General features: G+C 39.3%; 1 protein-coding gene and 1 long non-coding RNA gene across 8 annotated transcripts in view; one reads left to right on the top strand and one right to left on the bottom strand.

Moving 5' to 3' along the window:
• LOC5568867 (cullin-3) overlaps positions 1-20,269 on the top strand; it is a 30,705-nt gene extending 10,436 nt beyond the window's left edge. For 2 of the 7 annotated variants that reach the window (XM_021846461.1, XM_001652545.3), the window contains exons 2-11: positions 807-1,336; positions 10,928-11,311; positions 11,904-12,659; positions 12,730-12,900; positions 12,968-13,138; positions 13,202-13,316; positions 18,532-18,689; positions 18,765-18,982; positions 19,049-19,187; positions 19,249-20,269. In XM_021846461.1, the coding sequence (XP_021702153.1) occupies positions 1,283-1,336; positions 10,928-11,311; positions 11,904-12,659; positions 12,730-12,900; positions 12,968-13,138; positions 13,202-13,316; positions 18,532-18,689; positions 18,765-18,982; positions 19,049-19,187; positions 19,249-19,401 (2,319 nt within the window). In that variant the 5' untranslated portion in view covers positions 807-1,282 and the 3' untranslated portion in view covers positions 19,402-20,269. Of the gene's footprint in view, positions 1-365; positions 478-787; positions 1,337-10,927; positions 11,312-11,903; positions 12,660-12,729; positions 12,901-12,967; positions 13,139-13,201; positions 13,317-18,531; positions 18,690-18,764; positions 19,188-19,248 lie in introns of all 7 variants that reach the window. The other 5 variants (XM_021846457.1, XM_021846456.1, XM_021846459.1 and 2 more) reach the window with 4 other exon arrangements.
• LOC110676890 lies at positions 5,137-24,402 on the bottom strand. The gene is made up of 3 exons (XR_002500804.1): positions 24,392-24,402; positions 6,989-6,993; positions 5,137-6,580 (listed from the first exon to the last, which is right to left on the bottom strand). It is a non-coding gene; the product is annotated as an uncharacterized LOC110676890 (long non-coding RNA).
• Between the last annotated feature and the right edge of the window lie 1,881 nt (positions 24,403-26,283).

The following is a 26,283-nucleotide window of genomic DNA, read 5'->3' on the forward strand; positions in this document are numbered from 1 at the left end:
TGTATAACGATTTGATGACTGGGGTCGAGAAGCATTGTAATGCAAACATTTATTAGCACAAAAATACATTTATTGCCTACTTTCAGGCAATTCGGACATGTGTTCAACTGTTTGGTTTCTTTGAAAATTAATTAAAGTTCATTTGTAAGATTTCAAATGATTACCTTGCGGGAGTTTCACATATTATTAGCTTGTTTCACATCAATAACAAAACGTTTAACAATTAACATTTGTTGTAACAAATTGATCGTAACAAACACTTAAACAGGTTGTCGGTTATCTGGCAATCCAGGATTTTTGTCAGAATATTTTTTTGAAATTTTCACCGATTTCTTGTGGTTTGGTTTTTATTTGTAAATTACTAGTGACAAGGTATTAGCGGATTCAAAAAATATCTTATGAAACATCATTGAGTTCTTGACATGAGATGAGATGACTTATGAGATTATGAATTTTAATTTTATTAAGATCATTCTGGTAGGTTTAGCGCTGAATGGGATCAACTTTAGTTTAGTTAAGCAGACACAAACGTATGCTAGACGAGTGCTTTACCAACTAAGCTACCGAGCCACTTTGGCGGGGTGGCTTGGTAGCTTAGTTGGTAAAGCACTTGTCTAGCATACAAGAGTCGTGGGTTAGAATTCCACCAAGCACGTAGATTTTTTTCATAATTTCACTCACAATTTATCCGTATTTATCAAGCACAATAAGTTAATTAATTTAAAAGAAGTCTGTTACCGATCCACACCCACCAACCAATCGCCTAAAGATTACTAATATTCTTGAGAATCGTCCCGTGGAACTAGGTGCAAAAAAGACCAACAGTGAAGGTGTGAAATATCGCCAGAACAAAACTGAATCGGGGCTACTTATACGGCATAGTGAAATAATGAATGTAATCAATATCAAAAAGTTAAAAGTTGACAACGCATCTGGATTACCCCATCGCTGTGCCCTTCGTTACCAACTTCAACACCATAACTAAGTGGATCGAACAAAACCGTGCAGTGAATATCGAAGGCAACGCCAGTGAGTGAAATTTGCGTAGTGAAATCGTCGTCACAAAGAAGGTCCACAGACGACGACAAAGTCGAGCAGATTTCCCCATTCTACCACCATTCTCCACAAGCAGCAGCACAGCACACTATTCATCGCAGCACTTTTGCTAGTGCCACTGAGAGGAGGTTCAGCTGTTTGAATCTCCCCACGTCGTCGTCGTCGTCGTCGTTTTCGTCGGAACAAGGGGTGCCAAGTGGAAGATAGGAGGAAATTTGCTGCCAAAATGAGCCGAATGGCACAGAAAAAGGAAGGCAAAATGCGGATTCGGGCTTTCCCGGTAAGTGGCTGATCTCACGATGATAAGTTAGTTTCAGTTTTTTTCCCGGAGGGGGGCTCCAGCGTCATGATGATTATGGTGGATCGAAGGAAACACCGAGATGATGACAGATACAGTAGGTTTTACATACACAAAGCGCAGTTATTGATGATGAAGCCGAGGATCATTGAACCGCGTACGGTTCTCAAGGTCGTGCTGATGTTTGATGTGGGTGGATTCATTCATGCAAACTTATCGATGGATGCTAGGGATAATTTTCAGTTCTATAGGGTAGGATGTGACAAGGTGGCCACCCCTTAGTATTTCTACAGATTTAATGAATTTTGCAAAAATACGCCAATTGAAGTTCAAACTACTACTACAGTTAACTCTCCATTACTCGATATTCCGTATCTCGATATCGAGTTAGAGAATCATAGTAAAAGTTGGTTTTCATGGCTAACTCGATGGTCTCTTGGATCACAGTTGCACTGGTTTTGTGTTCTGTAACTCGATACTTGGGGCCCAGATAGCCGTAGCGGTAAACGCGCAGCTACTCAGCATGACCATGCTGAGGGTCGTGGGTTCGAAACCCGCTGGTCGAGGACCTTTTCGTAAAGGAAATTTTCCCGATTCCCCGATTTCTTCGTACCTGCCACACGATATACACATTTATAGTGGCTCAAAAAATCGTTTTTGCTCCACACCCCTCATTCGATTCTAGATCAAATTCTGAGTGTCCTCCCAAAATTTGAACTCATTTGGATGAAATCGGAGATTGCACAAGCCCTCTAAAGTTTATATGGGAATTATGAGAAAAGCAAGCAATTCATTCAATCGGTCATAGTGTTTGTCCATGTGCTCTTGGAGATTAGAGCTACGTTGGTACTGTGAGATACATTCATCAGACACGACTTTGCCAAAGACCGTTTGAAAATCGGACGCCTCGGTAATTAGTTATTGATTTTTGAATGAGTTGTAAAACTTGAGCTATAATTATTGGGCTGTTCTGCAGGCATCACTGGATATATGCAGTAAAACATAGTAGCCATGATTTGTGCGTGCTATCTTTCGCGCCAAAAGCAGCAATGTTGCCTGTTCAGAAGTTAAATGAGCACTGCTGAATAATTTGTGACTGGATATAAATCAATAACTAATACCGAGGGGTCCGATTTGCAAACGGTCTTTGGCAAAGTTGTATCTGATGAATGTATCTGACAGTATCAACGTAGCTCTAATCTCCAAGAGCACATGGACAAACACTATGACTGATGGAATGAATTGCTTGCTTTTCTCATAGTCATTCCCATATGAACTTTAGAGGGCTTGTGCAGTCTCAGTTTTCATCCAAATGAGTTCAAATTTTGGCAGGACACTCATAATTTGATCTAGAATCGAATGAGGGGTGTGGAGCAAAAATGATTTTTTGAACCACTCTAATACACATGCAAAAATGGTCAATCGGCAAAGAAAGCTCTCAGTTAATAACTGTGGAAATGCTCATAAGAACACTAATCTCAGAAGCAGACTTTGTCCCAGCTGGGACGTTATGCCAGAAAGAAGAAGAAGAAGAACTCGATACCTCCCTAACTCGATAATCGCTTCAATATCGAGTGAGGGAGAGATGAGTGTATCTTGATCATAAGAATTGGAAATAATAGAAACATGCAAATATTATATTATCAAAGCATGTAGAAATAGTCATCATCCGGTCAATCTGCATGAAACGGCCTACTTTCTTGCAGTGAAATATACAGTGTCATAATAGTCATCACGCAACTAAAATCACGGTGTGTTTCGTAGAGTAATTTCAAAACAAAAAAATCGGCATGTCTGAAATTTTGACACAAGAAAGCCATGATTGTCCCCTTTCATTTGCAACCAAAACGAAAATTATCGGTCGGGGGTCTAGAACAATTTTTTTTTTCAATTTATTTACGGAGTTTGGGATATAACTTTATTTTAGTATGAACCTTGGGTCGTTCTCGACCCATTTCAAAATTCAAATCATTGTAATTTTTGATTAAAATAACTTAGCAATTTGACGTTTTCTGACAATCAGGTATTTTTTGTGGGAACATTTATTTTTGCGGAAACGAAAGTTTTGAATGGCCTCTTTGGGAGCTTCCATAAAATAAAAGTTACAAATTGTGACCGATTGGAGCACCGAAATGACCACCGGAAAACCCGTAATATGGGACCCCTAAGATTTAGCACCAAATATAGGCATGCGACGGCTCAAACTTCATGATTTTGAATCCCTGTGACTCTTCTTATTCAATTATAGCACCAACTCGAACGTCTTTTGATGGAAGATTAGTATCAAAAGTCGTTATTTACAGGATATAAAAACGACAAAGCTATACAAAACATAGTACTTGAGATCTGCTGGATATAAATAGCAAACAAGTCTGTCTGCAACAAAATTCACCATTTTGGCTCCAAATTTGAGACATGCCGATTTTTTTGTTATAAAGTTACATGAAAAAGACACCGTGAAATAAGTTGCGTAATGGCTATTACGCACGATTTCTGATACTTCTAAATTGTTTTTTTTTACGAATCTGCAAAACATGTTGCATGCAACTCGTTGCAGAACTCGAACAAATCTCGCATAATTTGTGATTTCGCCCTAAAGACCTTACCAATAGCCTTACCGTGTGTGTGTGTCTTGTTGTTACCAAGCAAACGAATGGATTTTGCACACTCAGTTACCAATGGCTTTTAAGGCGAGATCGCAAGTTATGCGAGAAATGTACAACTCGTGCCGAAAAAGCATCATTCTGCAACTTATTGCGTAAACTACTAATAACATGTGACTAAAACAAAATCAAATTTCTTGTCGCATAACAATTTCTTGAAAAATTCTGATTCTCGATCAACTTTTGGAGAGTCTTTTAGTAAACAATGCTGTTTGCGTTTGGCGTGCACATCCAGTCTAACTGGGCTCCTAATGCGCTAACACAAAGTATCCAAAGGATACAAAGCAAGCATGAGCCATATCACTAGTAAAGAAATTTAATCTTTGCTTCGCCGTTCTTGTTAAAAATCTTACCGCATTTGATATTTGCGTTTCAAACGCACATAGCAATTAACAAAAATACTAACAAAACTTTGTTACTGTGCTCTACCTACCTTGTACCTTGATGGCTAAAGCGTAGCTTCACGTAATTGCCGGGCGTATTGTAGAGCTCCATCTTCGTCGGTCTTGAGCGATACTTCTCCAGTGAACCCGAACGTTTAGGGTGGCCAGGTCCTTTTTTACTCCGTACAGCCAGCGTATTCGTGGTCTTCCACGATGTCACCGACCTCTACCTGGTGCCTTGCTAAATATTATATTCGCATTTCTTTCTTACGACATTCGCACTAAGAGACCAGCTCACTGAAGCCTGCCGTATTTTAAACGCTTAAAAATATTCTCATCTCGCATGCACTTGATGTAACTCGTGATTCATGAGTCTGCGCCACACACCATTTTCTAGTTTCCCCCCGAGTATTGTACCGTGTACGCACCAAACTTTGCGCAGTTAAGAAATTATCATCGTATTTTTGCTTCAAATAAGGCTAAAATATGTATTTTTTTATTCAATTTTCTGTCAAAGATAGGCTTTTAGCCTTTCAGTAGAACACGCGATTTAAAAAAAATAAAAAAGATTCATAAAAAATTAAAAAAATGCAAGAGGTGATGCAATACCTTGTGCCTAACATTGCGCACAAAATCTGAATTGTTCCTAACTTTGCGCATAATGTTCCTAACTTTGCGCATGCCTTAATTGCTCGTTCGCTCTAAATAATTTTACTTTTTTACTGGTTTTGCATTAAATAAAAAGGTTACAACTAATATGAGTTTCATCAGTAGTTTTTCCGTGAATTTAAATTCAATTTAATTTATTCAACAACCACAAACATAGAGTGACCACGAATAGTGATTTACACTGTTCTTATTTTTTATTATATATTCACAAGATTACAATCTGAGCAATATAGTTTACAGCCGTAGCATATACTTATTTGTTTTCGTACGTTGCTTTATATAATTTATTCTCTTGTTTTTTTTTTAATTTTTTAACCTTTTTTTATTTTTTTGTTGTTTTTGTTTTTCGTTTTTCCTATTTTGTTTCATCTCCTTCAATAACTACCGAAATTCGATGCTCGTATTCACTGCTGATGGCCGTGAACGATTCAATTTCGCACAATTTAGAAGCTTTCTAAAGAAAATCTTCTCTGTTGTACATGTCGTCAGCTGGAAGTGGAGGATTTCCAGATGAACTTGACGAGTCATTAGCAGTGATGTGCTTCAATTAAAGTTCAGACATGCTATGCTCGAGAGATTTCTCGTTTGTCTATTAATATTGCAAGCTGCAGGTTGCTTAGGGACTGTCCCTTAATGGACGGACCTTTACTTTCAACTGAAGCTTCATCGAATCCATGGAAAGCATCGATAAGTTCGGGATTCGATGTATCGTTGATCTCTCGTGATTAATTATTTTTTATTTATTTGACGTCAGTACGGATATTCCATAATTGAACGTTTTTTGCTAGACAACTGAATTTTGAATTATTGTCCATGAAGTGGTAAGCCAACCTTTGCGCTATCAATTTTCCAAGTTCACAGTAAAAGTCTCCTCCTGCGTCAAGTGGGTTTTCCGAGATTTTTCGATGCAAACCTTGCCTTCAGCTTCATACAAAAGGTCCTTTCAGAAATATTATATGTAGCCACTGCCTTATGGATTGAGTGACCATTCCTGGTAAGATCGACAGCTATTATCATTTGTAATGACGTACATGTATGTACGTGCCATTTTGAATTGCTAGAAGTGCGCAAAAATTAAGACCCTCATGTAAAAAATGGGTCCTAACATTGCGCATCGCTTTTTTTTCAAATAAAAATTCGACATATTGTATGGAAAATTGAGGGAATTACTAGAATATTACCTCTTTTTGCAAATACACCGCAAATATACATCTCACAACACAGTTTTGTTCGAAAAAATGTTGATTTTTGGCAAAGCCACTCCTTAGTGCTTGTGCTAAGACGGTGTAAAAGTTGACGTTTATACGTGTGACGATAGGGTTTTTGGGTTATTTACTAACATTTACGAGGTTTTCTTAGTAAACAAATGTATGTCAAATACTTATTTCACATAAACGAACATGTTACTGAAACTGAATTGTTGAAAAAATCATTGATTAATTATCATTTTTTCATGCTTCTTAAAAATGCGCAAAGTTTGGAGCTGCGCAAAGTTAGGTGCGTACACGGTACTTTACGCTCGAAAACACCGAAGACTTTCCGGTCTCGGCCTGTTTCAACGTCCAAGCTACGTGCCCGTAGAGGACTACCGGAAGAATCAATATTTGATACATGACGAACTTTGTTTCCGTTTGCAAGTTGCGACACCAAAACTGATTACGTAGTCCATAAAAGACTCTTTTTCGCAGTCGCAACACGTCTTTCAACTTCGCGGGAAAAATCATTGTCACATGTCACAAGCAGGGATTGAATCCTGAGAAAATTGAGAGAATCTCTCACGTATCGCTCTCTGTAACTATCATAACATGCTGCACATTATGAGAGACTGTTTATCGTATACTGCTACAACTTTGATCAGATTGGGGGGATAGTAGTGCATGATAAAACCCCTCTAAACATGCTCCAAGCCTGGGGGGCACTATTGCTATTGGAAGTTCGTGGTTTGTTCATCGTGCCAGTAAAGAAAAACACCTATCCCCAACGGTAAACAAGCGAAAAGAATGGATTTTATCATAGCTCTCTCTTTGGGGCTCTCGCTCGCTGCTTCCATTTATCAGACTTGTTACACCTTGCGATATAATGACGATCGTGGACCGCAACAGATGGGATGTTTTTCTTTGCTTGCTTTGATCGTGCTTCATTCTCAAGGAGAGCGAATTCTGTAATGCCTGGTCACAAGTGTTCCAAGGTAAACAAATTCTTCAACAATCCTCATAAAACCAGGGAACACGGCTGTCATTCTGCATACATTTCGGCTTTTTATTTTTGGGAAGAATCGTTTTGGTACTCACTTTCTGGTCGGTTTGCCCTAAACTTACTCCTGATTTTGGAGTATACGCTGTTAATGCCAGTTTCTGGCAATTAAACATATCGCATTGAATTGTCGTATTTGATTACGCATTTCAATATTTCATCATTCATTACGCATCAGCGAAGTATCATTAATATGTCCTAGCCATGTTGAATCTATGTTATTATTATTATTATTATTATTATTATGCTTTATTAGAGACACTTTACCACATATCTGAGTGGCATTCGTGTCTGTGAATCTATGTTAGGTTGTTAATTATTGGCCCATGTACCCCCCCTGCATAAAACACTAGCTGAGCACCAACACCACTAGGCCTACCTCTAGCTCTACATGCAACCATGCATTTCGTTTTGGTAGAATTTATGGTCAGGCCTCGCTGTCTCCCTCTTCAACGGCACGAAGGCCTCCTCCACTGACCTGCAATCGATTCCAATAAGATCGATATCGCCCGCAAAGCCAAGTAGCTTAGGCGGCATCCACAAATTACGGCTCATACACAAAATTGAAATTTTTCATACAAAAAGCGTTACGGAGGGGGGGGGGGGAATGGGTCGAAAATTACCAATTTTAGCGTTACGTAATAAATGGATGCTGCCTTATGCGATAATGTGATGATAGTGCCGTTTCTCTACACACCAGATCTCCTAATAGCACCACCGAGTGCAAATTCTAAACCGCGTCTCTCTGCTCAATCCGTCATAAACGAGGTTGACACCTAGTCTGCAATCCGAACACTTGATTTTGAATCATCAACGTAGCCATGTATCAGCCTAATTAGTTTCACCGGAAAACCACGTTCAGAGATTATCTGCCACTTTTTATTCCTTTCACTGGATCGTACGCCGCCTTGAAATCAAAACAGATGATGAGTTTGCAAGTTTTACTCCCGGAATTTATCAATATCATTCGCAAGGTAAACATCTGGTCTGTTGTCGAGCGGCCCTCATGTAAACCAGCTTGGTGTTCGCTGACGAAGGACTCCTCGAGCGGTCTCAGTCTGTTTAACGAAATGCGCTACCGTATTTTGCTTCAGTCTGTTAATGACTTAATGACGGGTGGAAAGAAATCTTCTTTGCTGATCTGCGCATTTGCGTCGTCGATGACTATCTTGACATCTTGTTTTTGGGCACTCTTCGTAGGCCTTATGTAGGCTCTCATAGAACTCATCTTCCATGTCATCGGACTTATCGTTCGTTGGTGCTGATTAGGCTGTGGTTGGAGAACCTTCCCTACATTCTCAACGGATTCGGTCGCATACCGGTTTCCACCAAATAACTCGCTTCATCTGCTTCCCAATCACTATGAAGCCAACTCCACGTTCTGCTCTGTCGCCGCCGTTGTAGTAGATGTGATTCTTGAATGAAGTGATGGCCATGGTATCCACCGCTCGAAATTCACGTTCTCCGGTTTTGGGCCAGCGTATTAACTGGATAGTTCCATGGTCCGTCTTTCCAATCGTTGCGCTTCATTCGTTACATGATGACCACAGTCATAGCCATTATAACCATCTACCTCAATTCAGGGCTTTGGACATGTAGCTCTGGTTCTTTTGGATATGCTACTAAGGTGAGCTGTTTTCGCGAGGTGGTGCTAATTTTCTATTAAAAATGAATACAATTTTAGGCCCTGAAGAAGTTTCAACAAGGACCGTTACGTAAGCGAAGATTTAAAAGAATCAGCGCAAGGTTTCTAGACTGCACAGCCGAACAATTCATTCTCACTTAATTTTGAAGCACGATCGAAGCAAACGAAGAAAAACATCCCATTTATAAATGTCCATGATCGGCAATGTTTCGCAAGTTGTAACAAGTTTGATGAATAAAGGCCCAAACATAGTGATAGCGTAACGGAAACGGATACATAACCGGTTCGGCCAGAATGAATAACGCCATCTCGACTGAGTTGTCAACGAATGACAGTGAACCAACACCAACACGACAAACATGTTATAATCCATGTTGGCGAACCGGTTCCGCTTTTCGAGGCCTTTCCGCCATCATTGCGTTTGGGCCTTGATAGCAGCAAACGAGAGACCCAAAGAGAGAGCGATGAAAGGTGTAATAAACAATAAAACATCCTAGAGCAATAGTTGTGGTTGTTGTTTTTTTACCAATTTGTTTATTTTAAGGCTCACACGAGTTGTTGTTGTTGTTGGAGAGGGACTTTAACCCGAAGGTCCAGAGCAATAGTGCCCCCAGGTTTGGAGCTTGTTTAGCTTGTTCAAATCAGAGCTGTAGCAAAAGATGATAAACAGGCTCTCATGATGTGTTGCGGATCCGGATTGTTACATAGAGCGATAAGCGAGAGATATTCTCAATTTTCTCAGGATATCTTTCACCATAGCAAAATTCGTAGAAAACCCCAATTGTTATTAATTCTCGCGAAACATTACTAAAGAACCTATGTACAAATGAGAGATTCTAGTTTCTCTCACTCTCTTTCGATTATAACAGTGGAATACTAAAGCTTTTGGGAAGTTTTTCATTACAGATCGAAAGGCAATTCCCTTGACTAGCGTTTCATACAAATAACGCAACAGAAGAGGGTTAATGTGACTCAGTTATTGATCAAAGAGAAAGTAAACAAAGATAGCCTCTCATTTGTACATAGGTCCTTTAGTAATGTTTCGCGAGAATTTCACGATGAACCGTTTGTTGTTCAATATTTTTTACACCAAGGAAATCTTTAAAACATCACCAGAAAGTAGCTACTTTGTAAGGGGCCGTCCATTAGTTACGAAAGACAATTTTGGCGAGTTTTGAACCATACCTCCCCCTATGGTAAGATTTTTAGTATGAAAACTAAAAATAATTTGTATGGTGCGTTATAAAAGTAGAAGCATTAACCTAAGAATGCTAATGTCGCTGCTGTTCGTGTGACCAACATCTAGTTTGCTGCGATGTGACAGCGTGAGCACCGGGCCTCAAAGTGTCAAAGGCCAAAACGAAACATTCTCTATTGTGTGGGATCGATCAATTAATGAAAAATAGCAATCAAAGGTAATAATTAGTTAAATCAGTTTTGTGACAACAGCGCCACTAGCGTTCTACTACTAATATTTCTATTGTTATAAACCTCAAATCCCAAGGATCGCTACGACCGGAAGGTTAACAGCCTACTGTTACCTTGGCGTTGGCTTGCTCGGTTTCCTTGGATGAAGATAGATTCTGACGTTTCTCTGTGCCAAAACTGCCTAGCAAATTTTTCAGTTGTTAGGTTATTTACAATACTACGCAGACGGTAAACAAGATTAGGCATAAGCAAAGTTTTAGTAAGATAGATTTAGACTGCGAAAATAGTTCTGATGATTGCTAAGAAGTAAGCGTTGTGACAGAAATAGAGCGATCGCAGAGGTGATAGTGAGGAAAGCTGACAAACTTCGGGGATGTCTCTGAAACGTTCGGCTGCGCAACTTCCTTTACACGAATCACATCCAATTTGGAATTTAGTTTTCGTCAATTTCCCCTCAATCTATGTAACACAACCATAGCTCTATAGTTTTCATGGAAGTAACCGAGTTTTCCCCTTTTTTCTACGTTTTTAGATGACAATGGACGAAAAGTATGTCGAGTCCATCTGGTCGTTGCTGAAGAATGCCATACAGGAGATCCAGAAGAAGAACAACTCGGGCCTTTCGTTCGAGGAGTTGTACCGGAATGCGTACACCATGGTGCTGCACAAGCACGGCGAACGGTTGTACACCGGCCTTAAGGATGTCGTTACGCAACATCTGGAGACGAAGGTACGGGACGAGGTGCTACGCAGCTTCAATTGTAATTTCCTGCAGACCCTGAACCAATCGTGGAACGATCACCAAACGTCGATGGTGATGATCCGGGATATTCTGATGTACATGGATCGAGTGTACGTGCAGCAGAACGACGTTGACAATGTGTATAATCTGGGGCTGATTATTTTTCGCGATCAGGTGAGTGTTTTCTTCATACGGGGAATCGGGAAAAAGACGGGAATTTGAATTCACCGAGGAGAACCAGGAATTTGGGGTGGTCATCGGGAAAATTGTCTTAGGGTAAAAAAGGGCCTTATCGTCAGTCGTAGCCATAGGGTTTTACGTTTAAGGTGAAAATGCATCGAAGCCAAACCTCGAATTTTCACTCGCAGGTGGTGACCATTGAGTAAAATTTTCAGCACAAATGGTTGTCTGGTTCTCTAGATTTGTGCTCTTGAAAATTAGAGATTTGGCTAAATTTATAAAGTTAACTTAGGCAGGGATGTTATTCTCCTAGAACTTACAATTTCTACGCGGTTCAATCAATAACTATGATTCGTATCATCCTAGACCAGATGTGAGTTTCAAACCTTGTTTCTGACATGCTATAGCATGCTATCTATAATTTACCATTAGTGTCCTTTTGCGACCAAAGGACCCTTTCGGGCAAATGCCATTTAGTCAAATGACTCGGAACCATTAAGAACTACTTGAAAATAGAAATTTGGCGGTCACCCTGTTCCAAAGATATGGGGCGTATAGATAGAATCTAAAACTCGTCTCATTTCAGGTTGTCCGATATGGCCGTATTCGGGATCACATGCGAGAGACCCTGTTGAATATGGTTATGTGCGAGAGGAAGGGGGAAGCGATTGATCACATTGCGATCAAAAATGCCTGCCAAATGTTGATGGTTCTCGGAATCAACAGCCGATGGGTGTACGAGGAGGACTTCGAGCGACCGTTCCTCACACAGTCGGCAGCCTTCTACAAGCTGGAGTCCCAGAAGTTCCTCTCGGAGAACAGTGCCAGTGTGTACATTCGAAGGGTTGAGGCACGTATCACCGAGGAAGCCGAGCGGGCAAAACTGTATTTGGACGAGAGCACGGAATGTCGGATTGTGGAAGTCGTTGAGGATGAGCTCATCAAGAAACACATGCGCACGATCGTTGAGATGGAGAACTCCGGTGTAGTGTACATGCTTAAGAACACCAAAACAGAAGATTTGGCCTGCATGTACAAACTGTTCTCCCGTGTGAACGGTGGACTGAAAACAATTGCCGATTGCGTTTCGCAGCACCTGCGTTCGATGGGCAAGAATCTGGTAAAGGAGGAAGACAGCGGAACGAATCCCATTACGTTTGTGCAAAATCTGTTGGATTTGAAGGATCGCTTTGACCATTTCCTACATCACTCGTTCAATAACGACAAAATCTTCAAAAACATGATATCGTCCGACTTTGAACATTTCCTCAATCTGAACAGCAAATCACCGGAGTATTTGTCGCTGTTCATCGACGACAAGCTGAAAAAGGGATGCAAAGGGGTAAGAATAGCATAATTTACATTTGAAGCAATACATATTGATAATTGATCAATGTTTTCTGCGGTTTCAGATGTCGGAACAAGAAATCGAAACGATATTGGACAAAACGATGGTATTATTCAGATATTTACTGGAGAAGGACGTATTTGAGCGCTACTACAAGGCACATCTAGCGAAGCGATTACTGCTGAACAAATCGGTCAGCGATGATTCGGAAAAGAATATGATATCAAAATTAAAGGTTCGTCGGAAGGGATGTTTAAACATTTTCATTTGCATATTCAATGACCCGTTTTCTTTCCTTGCAGACTGAATGCGGTTGTCAATTTACCTCAAAATTGGAAGGCATGTTTAAGGACATGTCGGTATCGAACACCGTGATGGAGGAATTCAAGAACCACATTAGCAATGATCCATCCGCGCTGGATGGCGTTGAGCTCTCGGTTCGAATTCTCACCACTGGTTTCTGGCCAACACAGGTTCGTTTCGTGTGACGTTGCTAGAGGCGTGATGTTGAAATTATTACGATTCCTTTTTTTCAGTCTGCTACGCCAAATTGTAATATACCGCTTGCCCCGCGGAGGGCATTTGAAACGTTCAAGCGTTTCTACCTGGCGAAGCATTCAGGGCGACAACTGACGCTACAACCACAGCTCGGTAAGTATTGGATTCTTCGGGATAACTCTCCGATTATCAAAATGGTTAAGTACGTCTTTTTCAAAGTTTTTGACGAAGTGATGCAATCATCATAGAGTAAAGCACACACAGAAAGTCGACCATTTTGAAGAAATATGTTGCCAAAATATTTCCATAAATCGTACAACTGTTTCCAAAGTGTACAGCAATGTGTTTTACATTTTCCACAAGCATTCGATGATTTACCATTTACTCACAACATAGTTCTCGCATAACTTGTGATCTCGCCCTAAAAGCCATTGGTTACCGAGTGTGTAGCTTGTTACTACAGTGCAAACGAATGGATTTACACGTTATTTAATAATGCTTTATTGAAGAAAAGATTCTCCTCCATCTCCCAGTGGTGATAATTTTCATCATAGTCCATTCATTTGCTTAGAAACAAGGAGCTACACATTTGGTTACCAATGGCTTTTAGGGCAAGATCACAAGTTATGCGAGAGTTATATAGTTTTGGGTAATTTTGAATACTTACCTACAACGTTGCTTTGCACCAGAGACAACTGTACCGTAATGGTCTATTTAAGTCGTTTAGGCTTCTGAAGTGGCGAACATTGTAGAACCTGTAGAATTCCCAAAACATGGCCTTCTACTTAGTCGCTGATTTCTAACTGGATCTTTGCGCATGTTTTGCCAAATCTTGATTGATTACTTAATCACAAATGCTACCACAACACAGGCCTGCCAATGTCTCTATCTGCAATCATATACTTTGTTTTGGATGTATTGTAGCTACTATACTAGCTCCTACATGGGGAATGAAAAGCTTGCAACACTTCAATCGATTACGACTGAGCCAATATTGTGGGCTTCGTGGCCGTGCGTTACCAAGCATTTAGCCGCATCGAGTCAAGGAGTGTGGGTTCGATTCCCGCTTCAGTCCGTAAAACTTTTCGTGAGGAATGTTTTCCGACTGTGCCACTGGGTGTTGTCTAGTGTGGTGCTTGCTTCAAAGGGCAAATCGTCCACTGGAAGCATTAACGTGTCGGCATCTTAAAAAAATATATCGCTTGCAAAGCCACCTTGAAATCAATAAACAGATAGTGAGTCTGCAAGTTCTTCTTCTTGACATTACATCCTCACTGAGACAGAGCCTGCATCGCAACTCGGTAATGCTTTCGGTAAAGTTAAGAATTACTGAACAATCTGTAATTTCAATCGACTCACAGCTGTCAAAAAATTACAATATGTTCGTCAACTATCACCGAACAAAATGTTAAATAAATTACCGAACGCATTGTTCGTAACAGCAGGCAGAATCGGATCACCGAAAAAATAAAAACAATGAAGCCCATATTGAAATCAAATGCAACAAATCGATTTATTTCACTAATTCTTCTGCTTAGTGCAAGAAATTAAACATCATCAGCAGGCTCAGGTGGGACATTGAACACCAATCCTGGCTGTTCACCCCTTATGAAGAAAACCGCCACCGTTTCCGTCATGGGTGGTCATGCTCGTTAATGCGATGCTGCAATCCGGAACGTACATTTTATACTGCAAAGAAAACATTTTATACCATCTTAAAAATAAGCTTTACGGTAGAAACCCTCAGGTCATACTTACGGAAAAGACGTACTAGACACTTATCCCGCTGCTGAAGTTTTTGGAAAAACAGATGCAATATGGTCTTGATGATTACCACATAGAAACAAATACGGCGGCCTCAGAAATTTCATATTACCATTTGTTCGGTAAAATATTGAGCACTATGAACTGAAGTACGGTAAAAAATTACAGTTTTCGGCGAATCAAAACGATTTACAGTTTTTTCGGTTAAAAAACGACGATATCGGTGAAAGCGGAGTAGTATTGTTTTGATTATTTTTATTTCTTTAAGGTTGTTCGGTAAATCTCGTTGGTAATACCGGAACCTCAGTTAAATATTTATTTACAGTACGTTCCGGTAAGAAAATTTACCGAACAACGAAAAAAAATCTAAGTGTGTATGCCCATGGCTTTGCTTTGTAGCCGCGGACTCTAACCACTCGGCTAAGGAAGGCTCCGAAAACTAAAGCACGTCAATGTGTGTAATTATCCTACTTGTATTGTACCCATATTACAATGTAAATATGCATGAGTAAATAGTTGTTCTCAAATCTCCGCCATTGCCGGACGACCAGAAAATCGGTGGTTTTTATTTTAACTTAAAATCACAACGTGGGATATAGAGTCCGAACAAGGCTACGGGAATTCTTCAAAATACATTCAGAGACTGATCAACGGAACTCTCTAGAAACTTCTCTATAGATTTCGCCAGAAATTCTTGCAGGACTCCTGATGGACTTCACTTGGTAGGCTCATTGGTTTCACTAGGAATTCTCCCAGGATCCTTCAGCAGAACAATGCCGATAACTCCAGTAATTTCTACAATGATTGTTCCGAACTCTTCTTGGATTTCTTCCGAGGACTTTTCGGAAAAATCTTAGAGTGATTTCTTCAGTTCTTACTCCAGAAAATCTTTCAAAGTTCCTAAAGGAATTCTTCCAGAGGAATCCACAAAAAAAAAATATTGCAGGGTTTTTGGAGAAAATTGTTCAGGGATTTTTCGGAAAATCCAATAAGCATTGTTCCAGGTGTTCCGAAGCTGTTTATTCAACAGTTCTTCCTTTTCAAGGGAATCGCTTCAATAATTTCTTCACAAATCCTTTTAGCAATGGTTGGAGAAATTCCTTAAGGAAATTTATTAGGTTTTTTCCTGGATTCCTCTATCAATTCATCCAGATTTCTCATGAAGTTCGTCCGGAGATTTATCTAGATTGTCATCTAGGAACCAATCGTGTAGTCTTTTTCAAAGATTTTGAGTAATTTGTGAAATAAATTATGCATGGATTGAATATTTCCTATCGGGCAATGTCACAGAAATAATGCCATTAATCCCTTCGATTATTTCTTCACATATTCCTCCAGAGATAATGCCCTAGGTCTCCGGGAAATCCTGCTGGATATTAACGTGATGCTATCATATTTCGCGCACGCTCCTAATTTCGCTCACTGCCAGTTTATCCATATTTGTTGATACATTTTGAATTGAATGATTATGCATGTTGAAGCAGAATTATTCCAAATACTAGCTAGAAATTTTTTTTTTCGAGTAGTCGAGAAGCTTGACCTCGGGGCTATATCACATATGTATTTAATTGCTTGGCATCTAATGCGAATGTTGTTTGAAATACGACTGCGTTGATGACATTTGAAAGCTGTTTTCTTCAATGATCATCCATTGTTGGAAAAGCAAAGCTACTATGTTCAATTTTGTAACATGTCAGCAATTGCGCCATTTGGCAGCAGCTTTAAATGCAGGGGAATGAGGAATGTCGTATTTCCGACGATTTTTTACAATTTATCTGTAATTCGGATACAAAAATGATGTACTACAATAATGTTCAGAAATGACAAAGGAGTAATACTACGATTGAACTTTTATGATTGGGCATGAGGGTAAGAATCTCATAGAACAAAAACTGTAGAGAAATGTATGTTTTACAGAAATCAATTTTATGAGGTCAAAACCATCTTTAATCGGCATACAGTGTTCTCAAAAGTTGTAAAGTACTAATAATACGTTCAACTTGTGATATTTATTTTGATTTTTGTTTTTCCAAATTCTCGTTACAATTTTTTTAATGTAAAAAATAGCCAAAAAACACAAACTCAACTTGAGGCACCTTCTAATCTTCTCCAAATTGGATGAAAATTTGTCTGCTAGTTTGTTTTAGTATTGCAACTAGGACTAGGGGGTGACTGGTTGAATCCCAGACATTTTGTTTTTTTTTGTGAAACTGTCTAATGGACACCCTAAGGAATTTACCTATTTTGACTGTAAAGACATGAATATTATACTGTTTTTTTATGTGCAGTATGCTTTTAAGAGTTCTTAAGCATTTGTTAAACATGGTTGCATAATTAGGTAGGAAAATAATATTTTGTTTTCAAAAAAAGGTTTAAAAAAAAGCTTATATTTGGTAGTCGTCATCAACCTAGCGGGGCAAAGTGGACACCCGCATGGGGCAGTATGGACACCTTAACATTTATAGGAAAATTGTCCCGCGATCGTTCTCAAAACCTCGAAAAATGAAATACATATTCAGGAATCCATAGTGACAGGTCACTGTGCCACTGAAAACATGATTAAATTCAATTTATGACATTTCTCGTAGAGATACTTTCAATATTGCCTCCAGGAGAGTTTTTATTTGATATTTTTGACGATTTTCAACCGATTTGTGGTTCCGCATCATAATCATGGTATTAAATGCTAAATATTTTTGGATAATTTTGTGTTTGAAGTTATATTTCTTTCTCTTTGAAGTGTCAGCTCTACTTTGTCACCCGGTGTCCATATTGCCCCAACAGTATAAGAAATTTCCATATAAGTTTTTTAATGTCTTAACTTAAAGTACCAGAAAAAAATCTACTATATTTTTGGAATATAGCATAAATATTTGAAGGTTCAATCAAGAGCTACATTATCGTTCAACTTGCAGTCATTTGCGTCTGAAACCTTATTTGGTGAGGTGTGAATGTTATAATTTTCGAACCAAATAAAATCATGCTTAATTTTTCGGTTCAAAATCAATGTTTTAAAAATTTTATTGGATAATTGACTCTTCCGAAAGGCAACTGAAATACTGTTAGCATCGAAAGTGTAAAAGTATTCGCCTATGCAAAGTTACAGGGGGTGTCCATTCTGCCCCGGGTGTCCATACTGCCTCCGGTACCCCTACTTTACGGTATTTTAGCTCATTTTTTTTTCTTTTCGGTTCCTGTTCTTATTTTTAATGCTTTGTCAAAAAAAATGGTACGCAAATATTTTAAAAGAAAAACGTTGAGGATATTTATTTTTAGTTAATCTAACTTCAACATATTTAGGTTAAATATTTACGGAGAAATCAGACTACCCAGAAAATAAGTATATCGCTTGGCTGCGATGCAATCTTGCGTCCTGAGGTGAAAAAATGCTGACAAACTTTCATATTGTCACCTTTATTTACAGAAGAGAGGATCGATGAAGAGAAATCGATCATGCGACTTTCGCCCTTATTCTAACACACGCATGAATTTATACCCAACTTTTACTTGTTTCGAACTATTTTATCGGCTGTTTTTTGACAAACTAGTGATGGTTATCATCTTCCTAAGGCATGATACTATTTTTCCCATTTTTCAATCGTAGGCACTGTTTATATGAACGCAGAATTCTACGGAGTCAAAGCTGAAAAGGAACCTGTAGAAGGCGGTTGCAGTAGTACTGCTGCCGTTGCCGGTTCGTCCGCTCCTAGCGTGTCCCTCGGTGCTCCCAGAAAGCACGTCCTACAGCTCTCGACTTATCAGGTTAGTCGGGAAACAGTTCCATTTATTCGCGTAGCAGTTACCTCTGACTCAACGCTCCTATTATTCCAATCGTAGATGTGCGTGCTGATGTTGTTCAACAACCGTGAACGTCTGACGTACGACGAGATCCAACAGGAAACAGACATCCCCGGGAAGGATCTGATCCGGGCCTTGCAGTCACTTTCGATGGGTAAACAACAGCAGCGGTTGCTCGTGCGAACACCCAAATCAAAGGACATCGAACCGACGAATGTGTTCTACGTGAACGATGCATTCGTATCAAAATTCCACAAGTATGTACCTATTTTCGAACAACATATTTTAAAATCAAATTGTCACGCTTCAAAATTGTATCATAGGGTTAAAATTCAAACCGTGGCCGCCAAGGGCGAGTCGGAACCAGAGCGGAAGGAAACTCGCAGCAAAGTGGACGAAGACCGGAAGCACGAGATCGAAGCGGCTATCGTGAGAATAATGAAGGCGCGGAAGAAAATGGCTGTAAGTAGCGGATTCTCTCGCCGAAGCGATTTCGGATCTAATCATTCTGTCTCTTTTGTAGCACAATCTACTGGTGTCGGATGTGACCACACAGCTAAAGAGCCGGTTCATGCCCTCGCCGGTGATCATCAAGAAGAGAATAGAGGGGCTGATCGAGCGAGAATATCTGGCACGGACGCCAGAGGACAGGAAGGTTTATGTGTATCTAGCTTAAAATTTCCAGCCCAAATTGGATTGCAAATAGCGACATTAGTTGGAACGCGTTGCCGCGAAAGAATTCAACTCCATCAACACACTCACACACCCTACTTACATACAAGGATCACTCATTCATCTTAACAAACTCTCAAAACTCGGCAGTCTGCATCACATTCTTCATGTTCACAGAACACTCATCTGAGTAGAAGTGCGCCAGGTGAATAAATATGGCAAATGTGCGAAGAATGTGTGTAATTCGTTGGACTCTGACAAACACTGAAAGTTAACTGGTGACAAGGATTCCCGAAGTCCTCCACCAAAAAGTCTGCAGCTTTCTGTACGTTTCATTGTGACATTGAAATATTGAAGTTTTCCTCAACAGTACCGTTCATTTACACTGTTCCGTGTAACTTGCCCCTCTCACATGCTTTGCTATTTTCTTATACTGCGATAGGTTTTTATAGCAGGTCGTTCATCATGTTGAGATCTCTTTTTTAATCCATTTTCTGTACAGTATGAATACGATTGCCGTGCGATTTTCTTCAGCATTTAAATAATTCCCGTTATGTTGCAGTTCCTTCGAATTCACCAGTTGTGGTTGTCCCATTGCGTTGGAAATAGCAAGTTTGTGCAATTGCAACAAGTGGGAGAATTGTAAAGCGATGATAAAACATTAATGACGAATCTTCAAAAAAATAAATTAATTACAACCACTAACTAGAATGACGCGATAGAGATGAGTACTCCAAAACGGAAAAAAAGTTTTAATTATAAATGAATTAAAGGAAACATTTTTGGAATAAGAAATCTAAAAACAGCAGAAGCGAGACGAAGAGTGCATATTATATAGTAATTAAAGTAATTTAATTAAATTTGAAAAAAAATATTAATAAATATAGAGATTAGAGAGAGCAAAATCGATGCGGAAAAAGTGGCTGTCAATTTGGTAATTCAGAAATCCGAACACTCCTTTCTCGTGTTAAACTAACAGTTAAAGGGGATTCATATGTGGCCGTCGATTTTTCGAACGTACAAACAATTCAATTTATTGAGGTATCAGAAAGAAACCTCTTTAAGGTGAAACATCTTGGAATCCAAAGTCGGTCTGTGCCCATACTCACGTTTTCAAAGCCACTAAGCTGCAGAATTAGTTGGCAAACGTTTCTAATCTTCTTTAAAAAAAAAAACACTTTCTGCTAGTGCACAAAGCCAAAATAAAAAGCGCACTGTTCGATGGTTTCTTTGCAAGATTTGCAATGTTTGAAGTTGATTCCAAACTGTTTCACCTTAACCCTCTAATACCCAACCCCACCTTTAGACGGGGTACACTTTGGAATTTTGTGTATATTTTCATAGCTCGGAAATTAAAATGATTTTATTTTTGGCTTAAACCTTAACTCATAACACGCATATAAGAAAAGTGTTTTATGATTTTTGAAACTTTTTTGTATTATTAAAAATTGTTGAAAAATTGTATTCTTATATAACTTACAAATGCCTGGGATTCATTTAACGTGTATTATAAAAAATCGTACCTTTTATATTTTTTTACGATCAACCTATCACAGAAGAAGAGCCTGATGGTATTGAAATGATTTCAAATCTGTTTTTCCGTTAGTTACACGGAAAATAAAAAATGTTCCAGAAAAAAAAAATCACATTTTCAAAAGTATAGTAAAAACTCAAATTTTTATTATTGTCAAAAATCAGTATCCAGAAGAGGCTTCAAGAAAAAGTTTAAAACGATAGGGATTTTCAAAAATAAAAATAATAAAAATCAAAAACCAAAATTCATAAATTTGCGAAGAAAAATAAATCATTGCCTAAACCGTGTTTAGAATGATTTTAGATAACGAAAAATAATATTTAGATCGAAAACAAAAATTTGGGTATTAGAGGGTTAATGCTTTCAAGGATTAATTTTTTTACGAGTTCTAGCGGAATCAGGTAATGCGCTGAACTAGGTCATTTGGTATCGTGTGGGATCAAAGTTCGTACACCTATGGAACAAATCTATATCCGTCCACTAGCACGCTTATTCGCTTTTTTGGCCTTATGGGGCTAAAATAAAAGTATAATACTGGTAATATAGAGCATGTTAGCACGCAGGGCGATTCAAAGTGCTAGGGAGTCGATGCCGGTTATGGACCCTTTGCGTATTATGGACCCCCTTCAGAAAAACATAAAATTAACACTCAAAGCAACTTTATTCCTATGAAAATCCACCGGGGGAACTTCGATTACATTGTTAATCAGCAGTTTTAGGCAAAATATTTGGTTTGAGACGCATAAATACAGATATTTGAACAGTTATGTAAATCAAACCACACATAGGGTCCATAATTCGCATTTCCAGGTGGGTCCATAATAGGCTCGTCGGCAGCGAGCCGGATTACATGGGAATCAAATGGAGGGTCCATAATACGCAACGTCAAATTTGTAAACAATCCTATTATGGACCCCGGGAGGGTCCATAATAGACAACAGTTTTTCAAATGCATATTTCGCTGGAAAAATCGAATGATTTTGTATGTTTCATAGACGTACTATGAAGTAAAGACATTGAATTTGTTGTTAGACTCCACAAAACGTATATGCGTATGAGATATCATTGCGGAAGAGCGTCTAGAATGAATGTCAGCTACTAAGGGGTCCATTACTAGCATTGAAACCCTATATCCATACAAGTGTATGGATTTTGAGCCTGTACGGATTTCTTTCCAACACTGTACACACAATTTGAATGGTTTGTAAAAACAGGTTCGGTAGAAACAGCTTAGGACACCTGAAGAAAACACAAGTTTCGCAGTTTAAATCATCTTAAATTGTGTACTATACTAAATTACTGTTTGAACCGCATGGTTCCTTGAAAAGGCCTTGACAACCATAGGAAAACAACAGAAATTAATCGTAGCATAAGGTTAATTGCACAGACAAACAGACGTAACACCTGGGTCTATTCTACGAGTGACGTGAGGTGAGAATTGTCGGTCTCGCATAGCGAGGTGACAATTCTCGACTCGAGTAAAATGACTCTCCATTTGGTTTACACGTCGATTCATTTCACTCGAGCCGAAAGTTGTCACCTCGCTTTATACGATCTCGACAATTCGCACCGTACGACAGTAGTAGAATAAGCCCAATGAAAAGCTGTTAAAATATTTACGCGATGCAAGATCGTATGCGAAACTATGATGTAAATTAACTGTGAAATGTGAAATGGCATTAAGGTTAACCTTCCTAAAACTGAAAACATCCTCACACTTCAGTGGCCATCGCATTGTGCCCCCGGGGTAACCGATGAAGTGGGCATTTCGCAATGCATCATTTCGAACACAAATATCTCAGGATCTAGATTTTTTAGCAAGATGGTGTCTTCGGTAAAGTTGATCAGTAGGTTAACGGACCAACATGTTTCGGCCGCTTGTTTCGGAATTCTGCTACCAGTTGGCGCTAGTGGGCATGTAATTTTTCAAACACAGATATCTCAGGATCCTTATTACCTAGAAATATGACGTCTTCGACAAAGTTGTTCAGTGGACTAACATATGATAGGCCACCCAAATTGAAATTCAGCCACCAGATGGTGATAGTGAGCATGCAATATTTTGATCGCGGATGTCTCAGGATAGCGATATTTTAGTGAGATGGTGTCTTCGGCAAAGCTGTTTGGTAGATCAAGGGCTAAAATGTGATGTGCCGTTTGCTTCGGAATTCTTCCACAAAACGGCGCTAGTGATCATGCAATTTTTTGAATGCAGGTATAACGTCGGGTCTCCTATTAGACACATGGTTGGGGGGCGTTATAGGAGACCCAGGGCTTATGGGATTTCATCAATTTGGGGGTGCTGTTGAATATCTCGTATGCGGTAAGAGATAGCACAGTACTGACTTCGGTGGAATTTCAGCACTCAGTACAATTTACCTTTAGGAGTTGATGATCATTCTTTTAGTTGAGAACTTGACCGGTAGGGGCGCTTTTTGTGACTTACACTACATATATGATCCTTGAGGGATAGAAATGCAAACTTTGTAACATATGATATCTCTAGATCCCGATGTTTTGGAAGGTTGGTGTCTTGGGAAGAGTTGTTCAGTAGCTCAAGGGCTGAAATGCGGTGGTCATTCTGATACGGAATTACGCCACCAGACTAATGAGAATAGAATTTTTGTTTTGCGGATAGCTCAGCAGCCTGACCACATAGAGAGATGGCGTTTTCGGCAAAGTTAGTCAGTGGTACAAGGGCTAACATTCTTCCAAAACATCAAAATCTTAAAGATATCATATGTTACAAAGTTTGCATTTTTATCCCTCAAGTATGTAGTGTAAGTCACAAAAAGCGCCCCTACCGGTCAAGTTCTCAACTAAAAGGATGATCATCAACTTTTAAAGGTAAATTGTACTGAGTGCTGAAATTCCACCGAAGACAGTACTATGCTATCTCTTAACGCATACGAGATATTCAACAACACCCCCAAATTGATGAAATCCCATAAGACCTGGATCTCCTATAACGCCCCCCAACCATGTGTCTAATAGGAGACCCGACTGTATACCTACATTCAAAACATTGCATGATCACTAGCGCCTTTTAGTGGAAGAATTCCGATGCCAACGGCACATCTTAGCCTTTGATTTAGCCCTTCTTAGATCCTTGACGGCACATCTTAGACCCTTGATTTAGCCCTTGATCTACCGAACAGCTTTGCCGAAAACACCAACTTACTAAAAAATCGCTATTGACTGTTTAACGAGAAACTTGCGACGATCGACGCTCCACCATAATTCATAAAACTAGGCAAGATAGATTATTTGTGACCAAACGTCAACATCCCACCGCAAAATCGCTAGTGTTTGGAGGTGATGTTAACCTCCAAATTGCGAAATCATCACCTCCATGTTAGTTCTAATACCCTCCATTAGAACTAACTTGGAGGTGATTATTTCGCAATTTGGAGGTTAACATCACCTCCAAACACTAGCGATTTTGCGGTGGGATGTTGACGTTTGATCACGAATAATCTATCTTGCCTAGCTCACAGAGAACAGACGTTCATCCACAGAGAACAGACGTTCATCTTTGATCGTCAGGGAGTGTGAAGCTTTGTACTGGTAATTTCAAAACATGTCGTTATGCTTCTGTTACGCAGCGCTGTCAACAGAATATAGGAGCTTCAATTTTGCCGCTTTTTACACTTTGGCGCTAGTATCACCATCAAAAATTGCCATTTGTCGCTTGCGTTGCTTTGTGTGCAAATGTATGTTGACGTTAACTAGTACCATCGTATGGTCGAAACCAGTTTGTATGTCGCGCTGTCTGCGTTGGCGGCGCTGATGATTGACTGTTTAACTAGAAACTTGCGACGATCGACGCGCTACCATAATTCATATAACGGAGGGTATTAGAACTAACTTGGAAATGATGATTTCGCAATTTGGAGGTTAAAATCACCTCCAAACATTAGCGATTTTGCGATGGGATGTTGACGTTTGATTGCGAAAACCTTTACACATGATTTTGATGGAATTTTGTTCGAGCCTCGATATATGTTCTCTGTGCCTAGCTTTAGATTTACTATCAAAATAGCTCCGCGTGTACAGTGGGGAACCGAAATCCGTACAGGCTCAAAATTCGTACACTTCATACAAATAGTAGGCGTTTTGTGTGAAGTGGACGGATTTAGATTAATTTCTTAGGTGTATGGATGTCGATCTCGCACGGTAATCAATAACGATGCGACCGCTCGTGTACGGGCTCAGTAAAAAAAAAGTTACACGAGCGGTCGCACTGGTGTATTAAGTACACGCGATGTTTTGGAATACCGTTTTGATTCATATTACGGACACTTAAGGCCTCAGTGAAGTATAACCCAGCTTGGACCATACAAAATAAATCATTCTGTATGATTTTTTAGCGTTATCGAGCGTCGGAAGCCCTTAACTTTCGGATGGTGGGTAAAAAATACGCGTCCGCAACTTGAATAATTTTAAATAAATCAAAACGTGTGGCCTTTTCATGATTCTTATTTCGGACGCTCCCTCAATTTTGCCTCATATTCCGGACGCTTTGATTCGAATTACGGACAGCTCATGATAATCATTAATGGAACAGTCAAATCATCAATTAAAATCGTTCAACCACTTAAGAGACGTCTAAGGTAGTTGGGCATTATAAATTTGCAATGATTTTTATGGAAAAAACCTAATAAAACGAGCCTCGAAAATGAGAACTTTTGGACGGCGAAAATTGAAACATTTCGTGTGAAATGTTTCCCATACAAACGAGAGTGTCCGGAATTTGAAGCTGTCCGTAATATGAATCAAAACGGTACATCCCAACCTCTTTTTACGACGTGGGTCGTTAAAAAAATCGGTCGTAAAAAAATCAAGGTTAGGGTAGAAGCTCCGGTTTTGGCCATACGCCATTTGTAGCCATAGGAGATTATACACCGTTTTACACAGCCAATCAGCATGAAACCTTTTGTGTTCAGTAGATCACATTCACATGATAGAGCTACATTCATTTACTCGTCCAAATTGACTCAAAACATACGAAAAACAACTCATTTTCCTTATAATTTTAACTCACATACACCTAATTTGGCCAGGGCACTCCTAATTTGGCCACTCTCATGAGAAATCAATGCGATTGGCCAATTCAGGAACCGAAGATAAATCTCTGGCCGAAACTGGTTCCGTTGGCCTATATTGAACAACGGGATTTTCAAAGCGAAATGGTCATAGTTCAGTTTTGATATTTTACACACATAATATGCATTGAAAGCTTGCATTTGACATATTTGTAGTATAAATACAGCTTCCCATTTATTTTTTATTGACATTTTCTCTTAGGCTGGCCAAAACCGGTGCTTTTACCCTATATTTATGTTTTTGAAA

Source organism: Aedes aegypti, chromosome 2 (genome assembly GCF_002204515.2).
Source record: "Aedes aegypti strain LVP_AGWG chromosome 2, AaegL5.0 Primary Assembly, whole genome shotgun sequence".
Lineage (NCBI taxonomy): Eukaryota > Metazoa > Arthropoda > Insecta > Diptera > Culicidae > Aedes > Aedes aegypti.